The sequence below is a fragment of the Cydia strobilella genome, chromosome 3, assembly GCF_947568885.1.
Source record: "Cydia strobilella chromosome 3, ilCydStro3.1, whole genome shotgun sequence".
Classification (NCBI taxonomy): Eukaryota; Metazoa; Arthropoda; class Insecta; order Lepidoptera; family Tortricidae; genus Cydia; species Cydia strobilella.
In genome coordinates, this window is record NC_086043.1 from 23,147,817 (window position 1) to 23,162,812 (window position 14,996).

Sequence of the window (14,996 nt, forward strand, 5' to 3'; positions counted from 1 at the left end):
TCGTCCGTTACTCATATTCTCGGAACAATATAGAATTGCAAATTGCGACGGACGGACGATCGGTGTTCGGTTCGGAATTGGATTTTTTTGTGGGCAGGCTGATGTTAGTTAAAGCCTGACCAGGAATATATGATCACGCGCCATGTTGCGAAATTTCACTGAAACTATTTTTTTCATACTATACTGAACTTGTCACTGTCACCCTATACATGAGAGTAACAGCGCCCTCTTGACAATGATCATACATTTCTGGTCAGGCTTTAGTTCTGAGATAGCAGATCGTATGGTGCCTGCAATACTTCTAAGCTCAAAAATAAAGTCTAAGGTCGTAAGGTCGTCGGTCGTAAGTTAACCATAGCTATGCCCTACGTTTGAATTTTTTCGATTTTTAATTATAGTAAAAATTAGGAGCGAAAAACTGATCACATAAAATTTTTTAAATGCTCCTAAGTCTTATAATAATTAAAAATTCGAAAATAATCAAACGTAGGGGCATAGCTGTGGCTGATATACAACAAATTGTGTTAAAATATTTTCAATAATGTTAATATCCAGAGAGGAAAATGAGGACTACGTTTGTATGAAAAGGCGATTTTGCGCGGGTCCTCCACTTTGGTCTTAAATTATAAACAATATTACCAACAAGTACCTACCGTAAAATGGGGTGAGTAGGAGCAAAACTGACATTTAAACTGAATGGTGTATTTAATAAGTGTTCCGGACCGGACGTTTGTATTTTAGTTTTTATTTTATTTTGGGTAGTTCCATTTCATAACTTTGACGATAAACAGGAAAAACCACCTCACCCCGTAATACCTCGTAATTGGGGTGAGATGGGTTTTCATACAAAGGTGATTTTGGAAGATTGTTGGATCGTTTTTTTTATTATGAGTATTACTATAGCTCCATTTTAAATTGGAATACATTAGTTTTGTAGCAGTAGCCCTAAAAATCCATCTCACCCCCCTTTCAAACCTTCTCTCCCCATTCATAACTCAACTCTCCCCGCGAACCCTACTTACCCTATTTTACCGTATCTAAAAGAAAAAACCGGCCAAGTGCGAGTCGGACTCGCGTTCCAAGGGTTCCGTACATTATTACACAATTTAAACAATGTATTTTTTATGTGAAATGTCTTTAAAAAAACCCGTAGGGGTCGGATCAAAAACTAAGTAATTAAGTCCGACTCACGCGTAACTGCACATTTCTAATAGGTTTTCCGGTGATCTATAGGTAAAGATCTTTGGGTCACAAACTTACATATGTGTACCAAATTTCAACTTAATTGGTCCAGTAGTTTCGGAGAAAATAGGCTGTGACAGACGGAGATACAGACAGACAGACAGACGCACGAGTGATCCTATAAGGGTTCCGTTTTTTCCTTTTGAGGTACGGAACCCTAAAAGTAAAACTATACGGGCTCCATTTCACTACATCACTAGCGTGAAAGGTTGCATTCAATTAAAATTAAGCAATAAAAAGATAGTCAATAACTATCGCAAACAAAGATATCGATCTTAATCGAATGATTCGATTATGACAACGTGAGAAAGGTTAAGAGTCGGTAATCGATATGGAAACAATCGATTATCACAATCGAGTCTCATGCGGCTTGAAGGATTTAAAACAAAGACAAAGACCTATTCATTCGTTTGTTTTGGTGAATTTGATATGGTTATTGTGTGAACTTGGTAGTGTGTAGGTTAATTTTAAGTAGGCAAATATTCACATAGGCAGATTCGACTGTCCAATTCAAAAACACTGGGTTGGGCAAGTCGAATCGGTATGGCAATATGTCAAGTGATTGTGTTTTTAAAATGTATAATGTTAATGTAATTTAATTTAATGTATTTATATTTTTAATGTAATTAGATCTAATTTAATTGACTTATAAATTTTGAATGTAAAGTAATGGAATTTAATGGATGTGTAATTTTTAATCAAATGTTATTGAATTGAAGCTAGTTTATTTACAATTTTAATTTTAATAAATTTATTTTACAATTTATGTGTGTTTACTAATATATTTTTAAGAGTTGTAAACTAACAAAATATGGGCCGACAGACCTGAAATAAAGATTTTCAATTTCAATTATACTTGCTGTTTTTAAACGAAAGCGAGTTGTTTTACTATACAATGTAGGTATTTTTGTTCCGCTTGTAACTACGCTGCAGTAACGTCGAAAATACCAGGGCTCGGAACCGGTTTTTTTAAAAAACCCTGAAATAGGCCAATATTTTGAATTATTTTATGCTCATTACGTAGGACTGAATCACGTATTTAGAAAACAATTTTGCATTATTAAAATGTCCCATTAAAAATGAAATTATAAACAAAAGAACGAAAAAGAACGTAATAATAACGGTATTTTTGTATGGAGCAAATACCGGTTTCCGACCCCTGGAAAATACTGAGCCACTTTTGATTGTCATGTCATGTCTTTAACTCTTTACGGCGTTTATGTATTATTTATTTTATTTATTAAAAATATTGAATCAAATAATACATATACATTTTATAAAGTTAAAACTAAACACTATTTCTCCTAGGTCTTATTGTTTCCCTTAATGTTATTAAAATTTTGAAGCTCTTAAATAGCAATAACTTTAAGTAATTATCTAATTATGTACCTATTATAATTATATTTTATTTTATTTCTTTAATTTATTTTTAAAATAGTTTCATTCAATATTAATAAAATTTTAAGTAAGTAGTTGTATTTAATAGGTATTATTTTTGTTTGAACTTAGTTACCTATTCTTGTTTTTTAGGGTTCCGTACCCTAAGGGTAAAAACGGGACCCTATTACTAAGACTCCGCTGTCCGTCTGTCCATCTGTCCGTCTGTCTGTCACCAGGCTGTATCTCATGAACCGTGATAGTTAGACAGTTGAAATTTTCACAGATGATGTATTTCTGTTGCCGCTATAACAACAAATACTTAAAAGTGCGGAACCCTCGGTGGGCGAGTCCGACTCGCACTTGGCCGGTTTTTTTTTAATATTTTATTTGTATTTATGTGTTTAATAAAAACCACTATGTAACGTTAATTTTATCATATCAACTTGATTATAAGTTGAAAAGAATCGAAGGGCAAATCCATAGACGAGAGAAAACAGTGGCGACACCTTAACGAGTCGCAGTCTATTTAGCGCAATTACGTGCGCACGCGCCACGCGTCGCCATTGACAATTAATTGCTTTTTGGTTTGGCTGCTTAAGGTAAGTACATTTGGCTTTCGTATATCCGTCCGGTGATAGGGTTGCCATATTAAACAATTACATATCCTGACAAAAGTTCGGATATCACTCTAAAAAACCGGCCAAGTGCGAGTCGGACTCGCGCACCGAGAGTTCCGTACTTTTTAGTATTTGTTGTTATAGCTGCAACAGAAATACATCATCTGTGAAAAATTTAACTGTCTAGCTATCACGGCTCATGAGATACAGCCTAGTGACAGACAGACAGACGGACAGCGGAGTCTTAGTAATAGGGTCCCGTTTTTACCCTTTGGGTACGGAACCCTAAAAATGACCATTGGTCGCACATCACTATATTCACTATAAACGATTCTGCCACTCACTACGTCATGAATTTCGTCAATGCCAAATACCACATTACATTTAAATTAGGCAATCGAATCGACTGCACCCAAAAACAAACAGTGAATTGTAATTTGAAAAATTATCTTTATCTTGCCCTTGTAACAATTGCGACTAGATAGTGTAATGAGAGCGAAGTCAAGTATTATTAGCGCTTAAGTTAATAAAAAATTTAATCTAGTTTCGAGTAAAAAGTAGTTCAAGTTTTTGCTAGAAGGTAATCGAACTTTATACCTAAATTAGTTACGAAACAAATCTAGGTATAAAGAACGTGATCGCGATTCTTTTTTTCGATTTACACTTGATTGTGTTTACGATGCCTCTGTACATGGGCCCTACGGAAGACCAGCGCTGGCTTTATAGCATTATGCTGAGTTGGGTCCATTTCGTGATGCACACTTGATGATCTCTTCTGTTCTTGCTGTTGTTGTCTGTACATGTTCGTACTTGTGTTGTGATCGTCACGAATAAATGTCTTTTATCTTTATCATAGAAGAATATACAGGAAAATAATAAAACGGCTCTAAAACCTTATGATAAAAATAATAATTACGAAATATTATACATGCGAAAGTATCGCTTCACGGTTAAACACATGAACAAATTTAAATGTAATTTAAGTATTTTGAGTTAACGATATTTTAGCACACCCTTCGTCTAAAGATTTATAAGTATTAAATAGTTAATTTAGGAATTAAGCGACGGTAAATTTGTGATTTTGTTTTGTAACAATGTGGTTGCCATCATCAAATATGATAAAACCCTTTCATTAATTACATAAAAAATAGTACTTTGAGTTCCGGGAAAGGACATCGAACAGTTTTTAGGGTTCCGTACCCAAAGGGTAAAAACGGGACCCTATTACTAAGACTCCGCTGTCCGTCTGTCTGTCCGTCTGTCACCAGGCTGTATCTCATGAACCGTGATAACTAGAGTGTTGAAATTTTCACAGATGATGTATTTCTGTTGCCGCTATAACAACAAATACTAAAACCAGAATAAAATAAATATTTAAGTGGGGCTCTCATACAACAAACGTGATTTTTTGCCGTTTTTTGCGTAATTGTACGGAACCCTTCGTGCGCGAGTCCGACTCGCACTTGGCCTGTTATTATGACTCCTCTACACGATGGCCCAGCGAGATGGCGATGCGATGGTTGAGAGCACGCACTATGGAATGGGCCACATCTAGATGCGTACGCACCATCGCTGGCCCACTACCTTTGATGTGACCTTTCTCAATTAGGTACCAATTTCAATTTGACATTTTATATTAAATAATAAAACTTTAATAAAGGGAAATAACACATAATCTAAACATAGAACTAATTAAAAACTAAACTTAATCACTAAACCTAAATGTATCTAAACTTAAATATAAATATGAACTAAATGTGTACAAAACTACCTACTGAAACCCGTCCCGGGCTGTCCCCTACGCAAAGGTGCCCATAACAAATCAATCAACGAATGAAATGCCATAATCATTTTTTTTTCAACTTATCACAATTAGGGACCATTATACATCTAGGTATGCGCGACGCAACATTAAAACTATCGTAGTAAGTAGTACCTAAGTACTATTAAGTATGCCTTTCACAAGGTGACGTGGAGGATCTCGCAACATTTAAACCTATTGACGCCGTCGATCAGGTCAGGGTATTGATTTCGGACCTATGATGTAAATAAGTCATAGATAAGTATGTGCAATCTCATACAATGTACTTGATTAGTTTCAAGACGGTGATAGGTCTCAAAAAAACCGGCCAAGTGCGAGTCGGACTCGCGCACCGAGGGTTCTACTTTTGAGTATTTGTTGTTATAGCGGCAAGAGAAATACATCATCTGTGAAAATTTCAACTGTCTAGCTATCACGGTTCATGATCATGAGATACAGCCTGGTGACAGACGGACAGCGGAGTCTTAGTAATAGGGTCCCGTTTTTACCCTTTAGGTACGGAACCCTAAAAAACGCTTGTGAAATTCATGACGATGATACTTGAAATTGTCGAAATGACAATGCAAAAGTAAGAATGACTGAATTAGCTTGAGAATAACGAGAGGAAGAAATTATTTTCAATAATATATCCAAGAACAAACGTTTTAAGAATAACGAAAAAACAATAGTTAAGAAACTGGTCCATAAACTGCTTATTTATGATTGTGATTAGCATGACAGACATACTGACAATAGCTTGACGGTTATTCTTTAAAACGATAAAGATTAAAATAAACAATAAGCGTAAAACCAGCCGTAATTCTTTTTTAATACCGACTAATATTCCATAAATCCATACACATCAAACGTGTAAAAAACAGACTGTGACTACTGCTACGAACAGACGGTTCTAATTGTTGAGAAGCTTGGTTGAGAACACGTGCTAACAATCAGACTTAGGGTATTTACCACTAAACACACAAACTACCAGGAATAACAGCGCCCTCTTGACAATGATCATACCTATATATTACTGGTCAGACTTTATTTTTATTTTTATATAAAGTAAGTAAATAAAGTAAATGTAATGCAATTAGCCAATGCAGTGATTCTCATTCATAGTTTCAATAAATTGCTGAAATGAGATTAATTTTGACCATAAATGCTGCAATTCTAACACTTATAGGTATGAAATATAGGTATATTTTTTAGCCCTACTTTCTACTTCTCGCAACAGGCGAGACTCCTCTACCTTTTTGTCATAAACTTTTAGTTTTAGTATCAGTTATCGTCATTTGTTTTTCTAAACATCATAAAATAAATGGATTTTACGTGTTCAAACCGCCCGATTCTTAAAATCTGTATGATAAAAGGCATTAGTAATCATTATTGAGCTTACCTAGTCGGACTTAGTCAAGTTTTCTAATAATGTCCTATAATATTTATTTATTATTTTCTTTATTTTTTAAATTGTTCATAATATTGTCGGTATAGCGCCCGCTTTTCGGACGTATTGACCCAATTTTCGAGTGCATTTAAAACAAAGGAGATACGTCATCATGACGAGTGTTTGTCATAAATATTTGTCATCCAGCATATCAAGGTCACCACCATTATCTCTATCTGACAAATGATATCTGCTCTCGATGTCTCGATGTCCGACATATTGTCATGATCGATGATAGTGTCGCACTGATTTCCAATGTGCCTGGGTTTTCTAAATTATCTAGCTGTGACATCACATATATGTATGTCGACGTTTTAGCCTCGAAATGATAAACTACTTACAGATTTGCACGTAAGTATTTTATCTTCATTTATAGATATTTTGTACTTAAAGTATTATCTAAGTGAAAGTAACAAATATAATCATTTCTCAAACCTTTCTTTATTAATTATTGATGTAAGCATCAACATAGTAACACGTAGTAAATTAAAGATTTATATTGCGTTCTTGACTATTGTATAACATTAAAGTGAAAATGAGTGCAATTTGCGTCTCCCAATTATTTATTCAGCGATTCTGCAACTGAAATATAATTGGAGCATTATCTAACGTAATGGCGGATCGGAGGTGTCGTGAAAAGAAACAATATCACGAATAGTAATTAGATTAAATTACATATCGGTGAGCAGGGTTGTCACTTGATATTTGTCAGAATAATCTACTTTGTTACTTTTACTAGTAAAGTAACCACCACTAACGGCACTAACTAACACAATAAAATTGAACTTTGATGTTATGGCATTTAGATCTTCCATTAATTTTACTTGAGGCAATTCAAAACATGTTCATGACAAATAGATACTGTAGACTGTAGAGGAATGTAATTGTGTGATGTAGCTGAAGATTAGTATGAAAAAAGCTCAAACACGGGGGATGAACAAATGCCCATAGACTAGGTACCTACTTTATTTTCGCAAATGTAGGAATTTCTCGCAGGCGGAAGCAGTCAAAAGAAATGGCTAAAAATAGATAAAAGAAATGACAGCCCTGTTGAGTGTTGAGGTGCGATGGAGAAACCGAGCATATCCAGCAACTATAGTCACAGAATAAGTCATAGTATTATCATACAGAACGGCCACGCACCGCCCCGCCCCGACTCGAATTACCTCGCCCCGCGACAGAAATCTGGCGGACTTCTGGCGTACTCTCAGTACTATTTTAAGCAACTTACTCACACTATGACGCATAACACGTGTACAGACGTCCCGTTCACACATAGAAACGCAAGTGATTTTTGATGTATAGCGTGTCCGCCCTGTGCTAATGATAACCAAACTGATATTCTTTTACTTAGTCGGCTTACATATTATAGCTATAAAACATTTTCACAAAAAGGTCTACTCTCTCTCTCTCTAAATGATCCTTACAATCGCCGCGCGCAAAAAACGGTAAACAATTAAGGAGTTTTGTAATAAAACTTACTTCTGTAATGCTTGGCGGGGTCTGGTTCAGTTGAGCCGGATAAGCAATAGTAATGGCTTCAAATGATTAATGTGGCAGTACATTAATCCAACGCACGCCATATGGGTGAGTGGGGCAGATGAGTTGATAGCCGACTATGAGGCGATCATTTGTGGCGAGATGATTAGTTGTCTGTCGGAGTTGGCGATGGACTTGTTGGAGATCAAAATGTTTACCAGATTAATTCAACGCACATAGGTCAGGATTTCCCCTGCCATATCAGGATTTTTGCTCCTTTGTCAGGATTGCAGGGAACTTGGCAAGTGTCAGGATTGCAGGAACTTGGCAAGTGTCAGGATTTTTTTGAAACCTCAACAAACCATAGTTAGCTAAAAGTTTGGAGTTGGGCAAACTAGGGCAAACGTCGCTACAGCATAACCAAAGTGGTGAATAGTGGCCCACGAAAAGTTTTGGAATAAGGGATTTATTTTGGGTGAAATGACCGTCCCGGAAATGTCATAATTTTTAAGGTGATGTCCGGACTTTTGTCAGGATAACTATAAACAGTGAAATCATGCTAAGTAAATAATGATTTAGACATAGGTACCAGCATCAGCTGCCTGTCTAAAACGAAATAACAATAATAATAACCCCGCGGGGGCAGCTTGTGGCGAGCTGACGGTGTGTGGCGACACCGGGGACCCCTATTCCAGACGGCCCTTTCTTCTGGCCCTCGCCTCTGTGCTTGCCTTGACTGGCCGGCCAGAGTCCAGGTTGGAAGTGTAAAATGTCATAACGCCGGCGGCCTGCTGAACGGATTACCGGGATCTGGCTACCGCAGACTAACCTCTCGACAACCTCACAGCCGCTCTGAAACTATATTTTTTTATATTTGGAAAATTTATTTCACTAAATGCATAAACAAATACATTTCAACGAATTGATAAAATTTACCTTACCCATTACTGAATGGTCAAAAATTACAATTACTCTCACTTTCACCGAAAAGGCGGTCGAAATATTCAAATCAGCGTTAAGAGACAAGGTCGCTAAGGGCATGTCTAATGTAACAGCCGTATCTTTGTGCACAATGTTTTTGTTGCCTATTGCTTGTTCGCGATGGAAAAGTCTCTCAATATTTTATGGTGAACTAATTTTAGCCAACAATAATAAAGGGTTTGTTAGTGTAAACAAGTTCAAGTGCAGACCGTTACAAATTGGGGTTTTACAAAATCGTTTTGGTGTTTCAATGGACGCAAAGGTAGATTTGTATGGGCAGGTACAAGACGATTAAATCCTAATTTGTAACAAACTCAACGAAGCTTTGTTATTCATCGACATACTATCCTTGTGTTTTGCCTGAAATTGATGGTCATATTTTCTTATGCAAATGGAAAAAAAAAACACTGAATATACCTGATTTGACAAAACATTAAATAACTCACTGCGTCTGAATAAACTGTTTTTTAAGGTTCCGTATCCAAAGGGTAAAAACGGGACCCTATTACTAAGACTTCGCTGTCCGTCTGTCTGTCACCAGGCTGTATCTCATGAACCGTGAACCGTCTGGATCTGAGGGACGCGACAGCCAGGGCTGTCAACACAGCTGCCTACTGGACATCCATCGTATGAAAATAAAATGGAAACACGACACGAAAAGAAGATGAAGTTGAAATTTTCACAGATGATGTATTTCTGTTGCCGCTATAACAACAAATACTAAAAAGTACCGAACCCTCGGTGCGCGAGTCCGACTCGCACTTGGCCGGTTTTCTTCTTTCTTCCTCCTCTTCTTCTTAATGTAAATATTAAATAAAACTTTTTTATTTATTCCTTAAATTAACACTAACAGTATTATTGTGACTACAATGTATAGCCTATTTTGTGTGCTTTATATAGTGTACTTTATAAATGCAATGAAATTCCATCGCAGAAATATTAATGAAGCTAATCTTCATAGCAATTAGTTAATCTAATAAATCTAATTGATGGGAAATGGAAAGCATTCAACGTGAAAGTTATCCGGACATCTATATACAGAAAGAAAGCCTATTTACTTTGATATCTGCTTTCAAGTATAGATCTAGTTTATTTAGCTCAAGATAGTCAAGTGATGATATGAGAGCAGCCAAGAACCGGAAAATGAGAAAATAAACAACAACTAGTCACGTACGTAAATTACTTATTTATATTATTATAAGCTACCGTCATGAAATTTCTTTTTGAAATCTGTACAGTAAACATCAATATAGGCTAGATGGCGGGCACTGAAAGCGGGCGATCCGGAGAATTCATGTTTAAGTGTGGGTGGCGAGATACACCGAAGTGCGACTGTGGAGCACCTGTACATTCCATTTACCACATAGTCCGCGAGTGCCCAAAAAGGAAGTACACAGGAGATCCTCTGGACTTACTTAAGCTAAGCGACAACGCAGCCCATTGGGTAAAGAACCTAACTATTAATTTGTAAATCTGTAAAGCGACCATGAATTGTAATATGCCATACGACTAAATAAAAATAAAAATAGGCTAGATGACAAATTTTCATTAATGGTATCAATCGATCAGGTTTATTTTTAGGATCAAATGTCTATATGGGACCCATTGCATTAAAGCAATACAAAAGTCAGAAATGATAGTCAAAGCCAGACAGTCGTACTTTACTCGCGAAACGCTTCTAACAAAACGATAAGTGAACGTGACGTCAAGTTCACTGAGAGCCCATTTTGAATGTATGGACATAATAAGAAAATTGCGTTTTTGTCGGTGAAATATTGCGTTTATGTATATAGTTGCTGTACAATATCTTTTTGGATAAAATGTAAGGAATCGAATGGTACCCTTACTTTTTTTCTTTTTGGAAGTTGAAAAATTACTTAAACTTTGAAACTTTCAAGTCCTGTATTTTTGTATTGTTTCCATATATTATTTTAATATGTACATTATTGTGATAAATTACTCATTTGCTATCTATGTTACTAGATTTTGTAATAAAATTCAACATGTGTCATCATCCCTATAGTAATAGAGTTAGACCAAGAAAACTCTGCAACGTCAATCAATCAATCTTTAGGTAGTATGGCTCCATCGATACTGTCGATGATTTCGCCAACGTCAAAGTGGGATCCACGTGGGATCGAATTAATATTTCAGCCAGTGTACGGTAAATAATAAAATAATGGGCCTCTAGGGCTCTAGCCAGACACGGTTAGAGGTAGAAATACCAAATGCTCTTAGAGCACGACGCTCTGCAACGTATTTATCAGTACGGTTTTTACTCACTATTATTTTTAGTCGCTTTTGGCGACATGTTTCGGATTCTTTGGGAATCCATCCTCAGGCACGAGTGTCCGCGAGTGACTAAAAATAATAGTGAGTAAAAACCGTACTGATAAATATTTTGAAATATGTCTCACGATAGTTTAAGTGCTCTGCAACGTCATAAATTTATAGAAGTTTGACATTTAAAATAACACTTGCACTGCGTGTGCTATCAAAATCGTTGCAGTTTTCTTGGTCTAACTCTAGTTAATAACGCGCCTGAAGTATCTGCCACCCCGGAACCCTTTTCCAAATAGAAATTATATCTCCACCGGGGGCCTAGCCAAGATGACGATCGTATAATTCGTATATCGACAACGAAACAAAACGTACGAAACAAACACAACAAAACAACACGTACGAAACAAACACAACAAAACAACACGAACGAAACAAAACGTATCATTTCCATACATTAATCACATTAATGTATGGAAATTATACGTTTTGTTTCGTTACAACACGTACGAAACAAACACAACAAAACAACACGTACGAAACAAAACGTACGAAACAAACACAACAAAACAACACGTACATTAATGTATGGAAATGATACGTTTTGTTTCGTTGTCGATATACGATCGTCATTTTGGCTAGGCCCCCGGTGGAGATATAAAATTTATATTTGGAAAAGGGTTCCAGGGTGGCAGATGCTTCAGGCGCGTTATTTGCTAGTTAGACCAAGAAAACTGCAACAATTTTGATAGCACACGCAGTGCGTTATTACGCTTTTCATTTCGTTTTCTACAAACGATTGCCAGTGCCAGCTGATCTCAACATTTCGCGTTTATACCACGGGGGGGACAAAGCATACGGTCCACCGGATGGTAAGCAATCACGGTAGCCTATGGATGCCTGCAACTTCAGAGACATAAAGAGACATTTCTCTTTTTGTCAAGTTATTACAGAAAGGTCAAACTTTTGACGCGTAGTCTGATACGCAAATTTTGATGCTAAGATGCTAACCGTACTTACCTAATACCAAAGATAGATATAACTCCGTAATAGATGGATACAGTCTAAGGAAAAAACGTGCCTCGAAAATCAAGAAAATTTGATTCTCGATCAGATGGCGCCACTAGTTTTGGCCTACACTCGTATAGAGGGCGTTGACTGTTTCGTTTGTTATTTATAATTTTAACGCATACCAGTGAAAGAACATGGGTCAAAATCATATAAAAATAATTAATGCAAATAAAAAAATCATTTATCCATATTTAAATACATTTTATCGTATTTTTATAAATATTTATTTTTAGTTTTAAAGTGTGTCGACAGATGGCAGTGAATTTACTGGGGTTACAAAATTTACTATGACAGTACCGCTCTAGTATAAGTTACTCTATGCTAATACTTATTCCCAGATGTTTCGTCTACAGTAACATGCTAACATGTGGTGTGTTACGTAAAAGAGCACACTTGTTTCTTGTTTCCATTAGGTCATGTAACAGGTGCCTTAATATTTTTAGTATTTTTATCTTACACTTGCAGTCATAGGACGTGCCGTCATTCAAACCAAACAATTTACACAATGCATATCTATTACAAATATTACAATTTCATACACAACGGCCACTTAAATGACTAAAATATGAAAAAAAAAATTTGAAATACATATCGCATTGTTACACGTTTGTGCCTTTCATAAATAGTGATGTGCAACTGTTGTTTCAATCGATATAGGTAACCCGAATAACTCAAACAAGATCTTAGATTTTTTCAATGTCTAAGTAATAATTCACTTAAAAAAAATACCTAGTTAGATAAAATATAGGGTATATAATTTAGGGTCGGCAACGCGCGTGTAATATCTCCGGTGTTGCAGGCGTCCATAGGCTACGGTAACTGCTTACCATCAGGCGGGCCGTATGCTTGATTGCCACCGACGTGGTATAAAAAAAAATGTTATATTTGGATTTAGATGACAACTTATCGATTTAGGAGATACCTAAATGTCATTTGTGGGGGAGAAAACCAGCGAATGAAGTGAATCATTAGGTTTTTATTTTTAGACCCCACCCACTTGTTTCGTAGGTAGGTACAGTCAAGGGCATAAATATATATACATTCCCAAAGTTTCAAACATATGTGTACGCTCTTATACCTTAGACAATAAAGTCGTGTTCACATAATTTTGAGCCATTTGTCTGGTTCGATTATTATGCCTTCTACTGTACTTTACGAAACCGGTATGTTATTACTATTTTTTTTTTAATAGTTTTTTTTACTACCAAATAGCAACATACTAACATTTTTTTTTGTTATTTAGGAACTTTACATATTGTTTATCTGAGAATTATACACTGTAATTAATAAACATTATCATAAATAATGGAACATATATAGGTAGTAGGTAACTAGGTACCAAAAACGCAAAATGGCAGCCAAAAAGACAGGAAGCGACGAGGTTGCAAGCAAAAGGTCAAATGATTTGAATCTACAATACGCTTTATAGACAAGTTTATCGGAGTACATTCACGCTTATCGTTGATATCTTGATATCAGAAGAATAGTAGTAGTGAAGGATGATAAAATACTTAAGCAAGGTTGTGATGCGACGGGGCCCACTGGCTATCAGTCCGCCGGACGATATCGGCCTGTCAGAACAAAAATTTGTCAGTTCCGAACAACTGACAGGCCGATATCGTCCGACGGAATGATAATCAGTGGGGTAAGAGGCAAAGATAGTTTAGTGCTTAAATTATTAACGGAAATTTAAATAATATATGGCTCAGTCAAGGACAATTTCTTTTGGATCTAATCTATTGGTTCGCTTACTTTACGCCAATTAGTTTAGCTTCATTGAAGAAGAATTACTTATAATTCAAATTAGCTCCAATTTCCCCACGGATAATGCTGTGACTACATGTCACAAAATAAACATTTTACACTTCAGCGGAATAAGTCCTAAGTATTCCTAGCGTAATCTTCAAAAGCATTCAAAGCAGTTAACAGCTTGGCATTAGGCTAAAGGACTTATGCAGTGAAAGGAAATGAATGTATGTATGTGTCATGCCAATGGAGTTGGACGGTAGAAGTTTTTTACAGATGGCGCCAGCATAGATTAAAGTGTCAAACTCTTGTTTTTTGTTAAATCTCATAGAACAAAACTAGACAGAAAAACGTAATACCTATGCTGGCGCCATCTAAGCATAAAACATTTTTGACAGTTACCAAGCCCATTGGCCATTTCATTGACAAACACAAACACTACGGTACAGGTGCAAAACAAAACAAACACTAACCAGCTTCAACATCCGTAACGCCTCAAGCTCACAAACAGCTAGCAGTACGTACAGCCTAATCTACTTCTGATTGAAACGTCCACACTCACTTTTACCTAAACTAATTGAAGCATTAACTCGAATCCGACTCCACACTTGTTTCACAGCACTTCGTTTCGATTATAATGCAACTCGATTTGTTTTTCGATATTAAAAAAACACTCGATAAGTTTTCACGTAAAACTTGTAACGGACGACACGTAGTGCGTCGGTGACGGTTGGCGCGGCACTGGCGTCTCGTTTCTCGTCTCGTCGCCTCTCGCTCGCCCCTCATTCGCCTCACGTGTTTTTTTGCCTTTGAATTTCGAATCCCACACCAAATCGGTACAAAGAAACTGACAGATACCTGTTATTTATTTCCGTGCAGCAAAATCAGTTTTTGTACACGTGTGAAGTTGCAGCTGCTGTTTTGATTAAAGCACATTTCAACTGATAATTTC

The 14,996-nt window shown here is 36.4% G+C and overlaps 1 protein-coding gene across 1 annotated transcript in view; it reads right to left on the bottom strand.

The window, feature by feature from the left end:
* LOC134756138 (rho GTPase-activating protein conundrum) overlaps positions 1-14,793 on the bottom strand; it is a 139,161-nt gene extending 124,368 nt beyond the window's left edge. The window contains exon 1 of the mRNA XM_063692966.1: positions 14,518-14,793. Within this exon, the coding sequence (XP_063549036.1) occupies positions 14,518-14,529 (12 nt within the window). The 5' untranslated portion in view covers positions 14,530-14,793. The remainder of the gene's footprint in view (positions 1-14,517) is intronic.
* Positions 14,794-14,996: the final 203 nt, after the last annotated feature.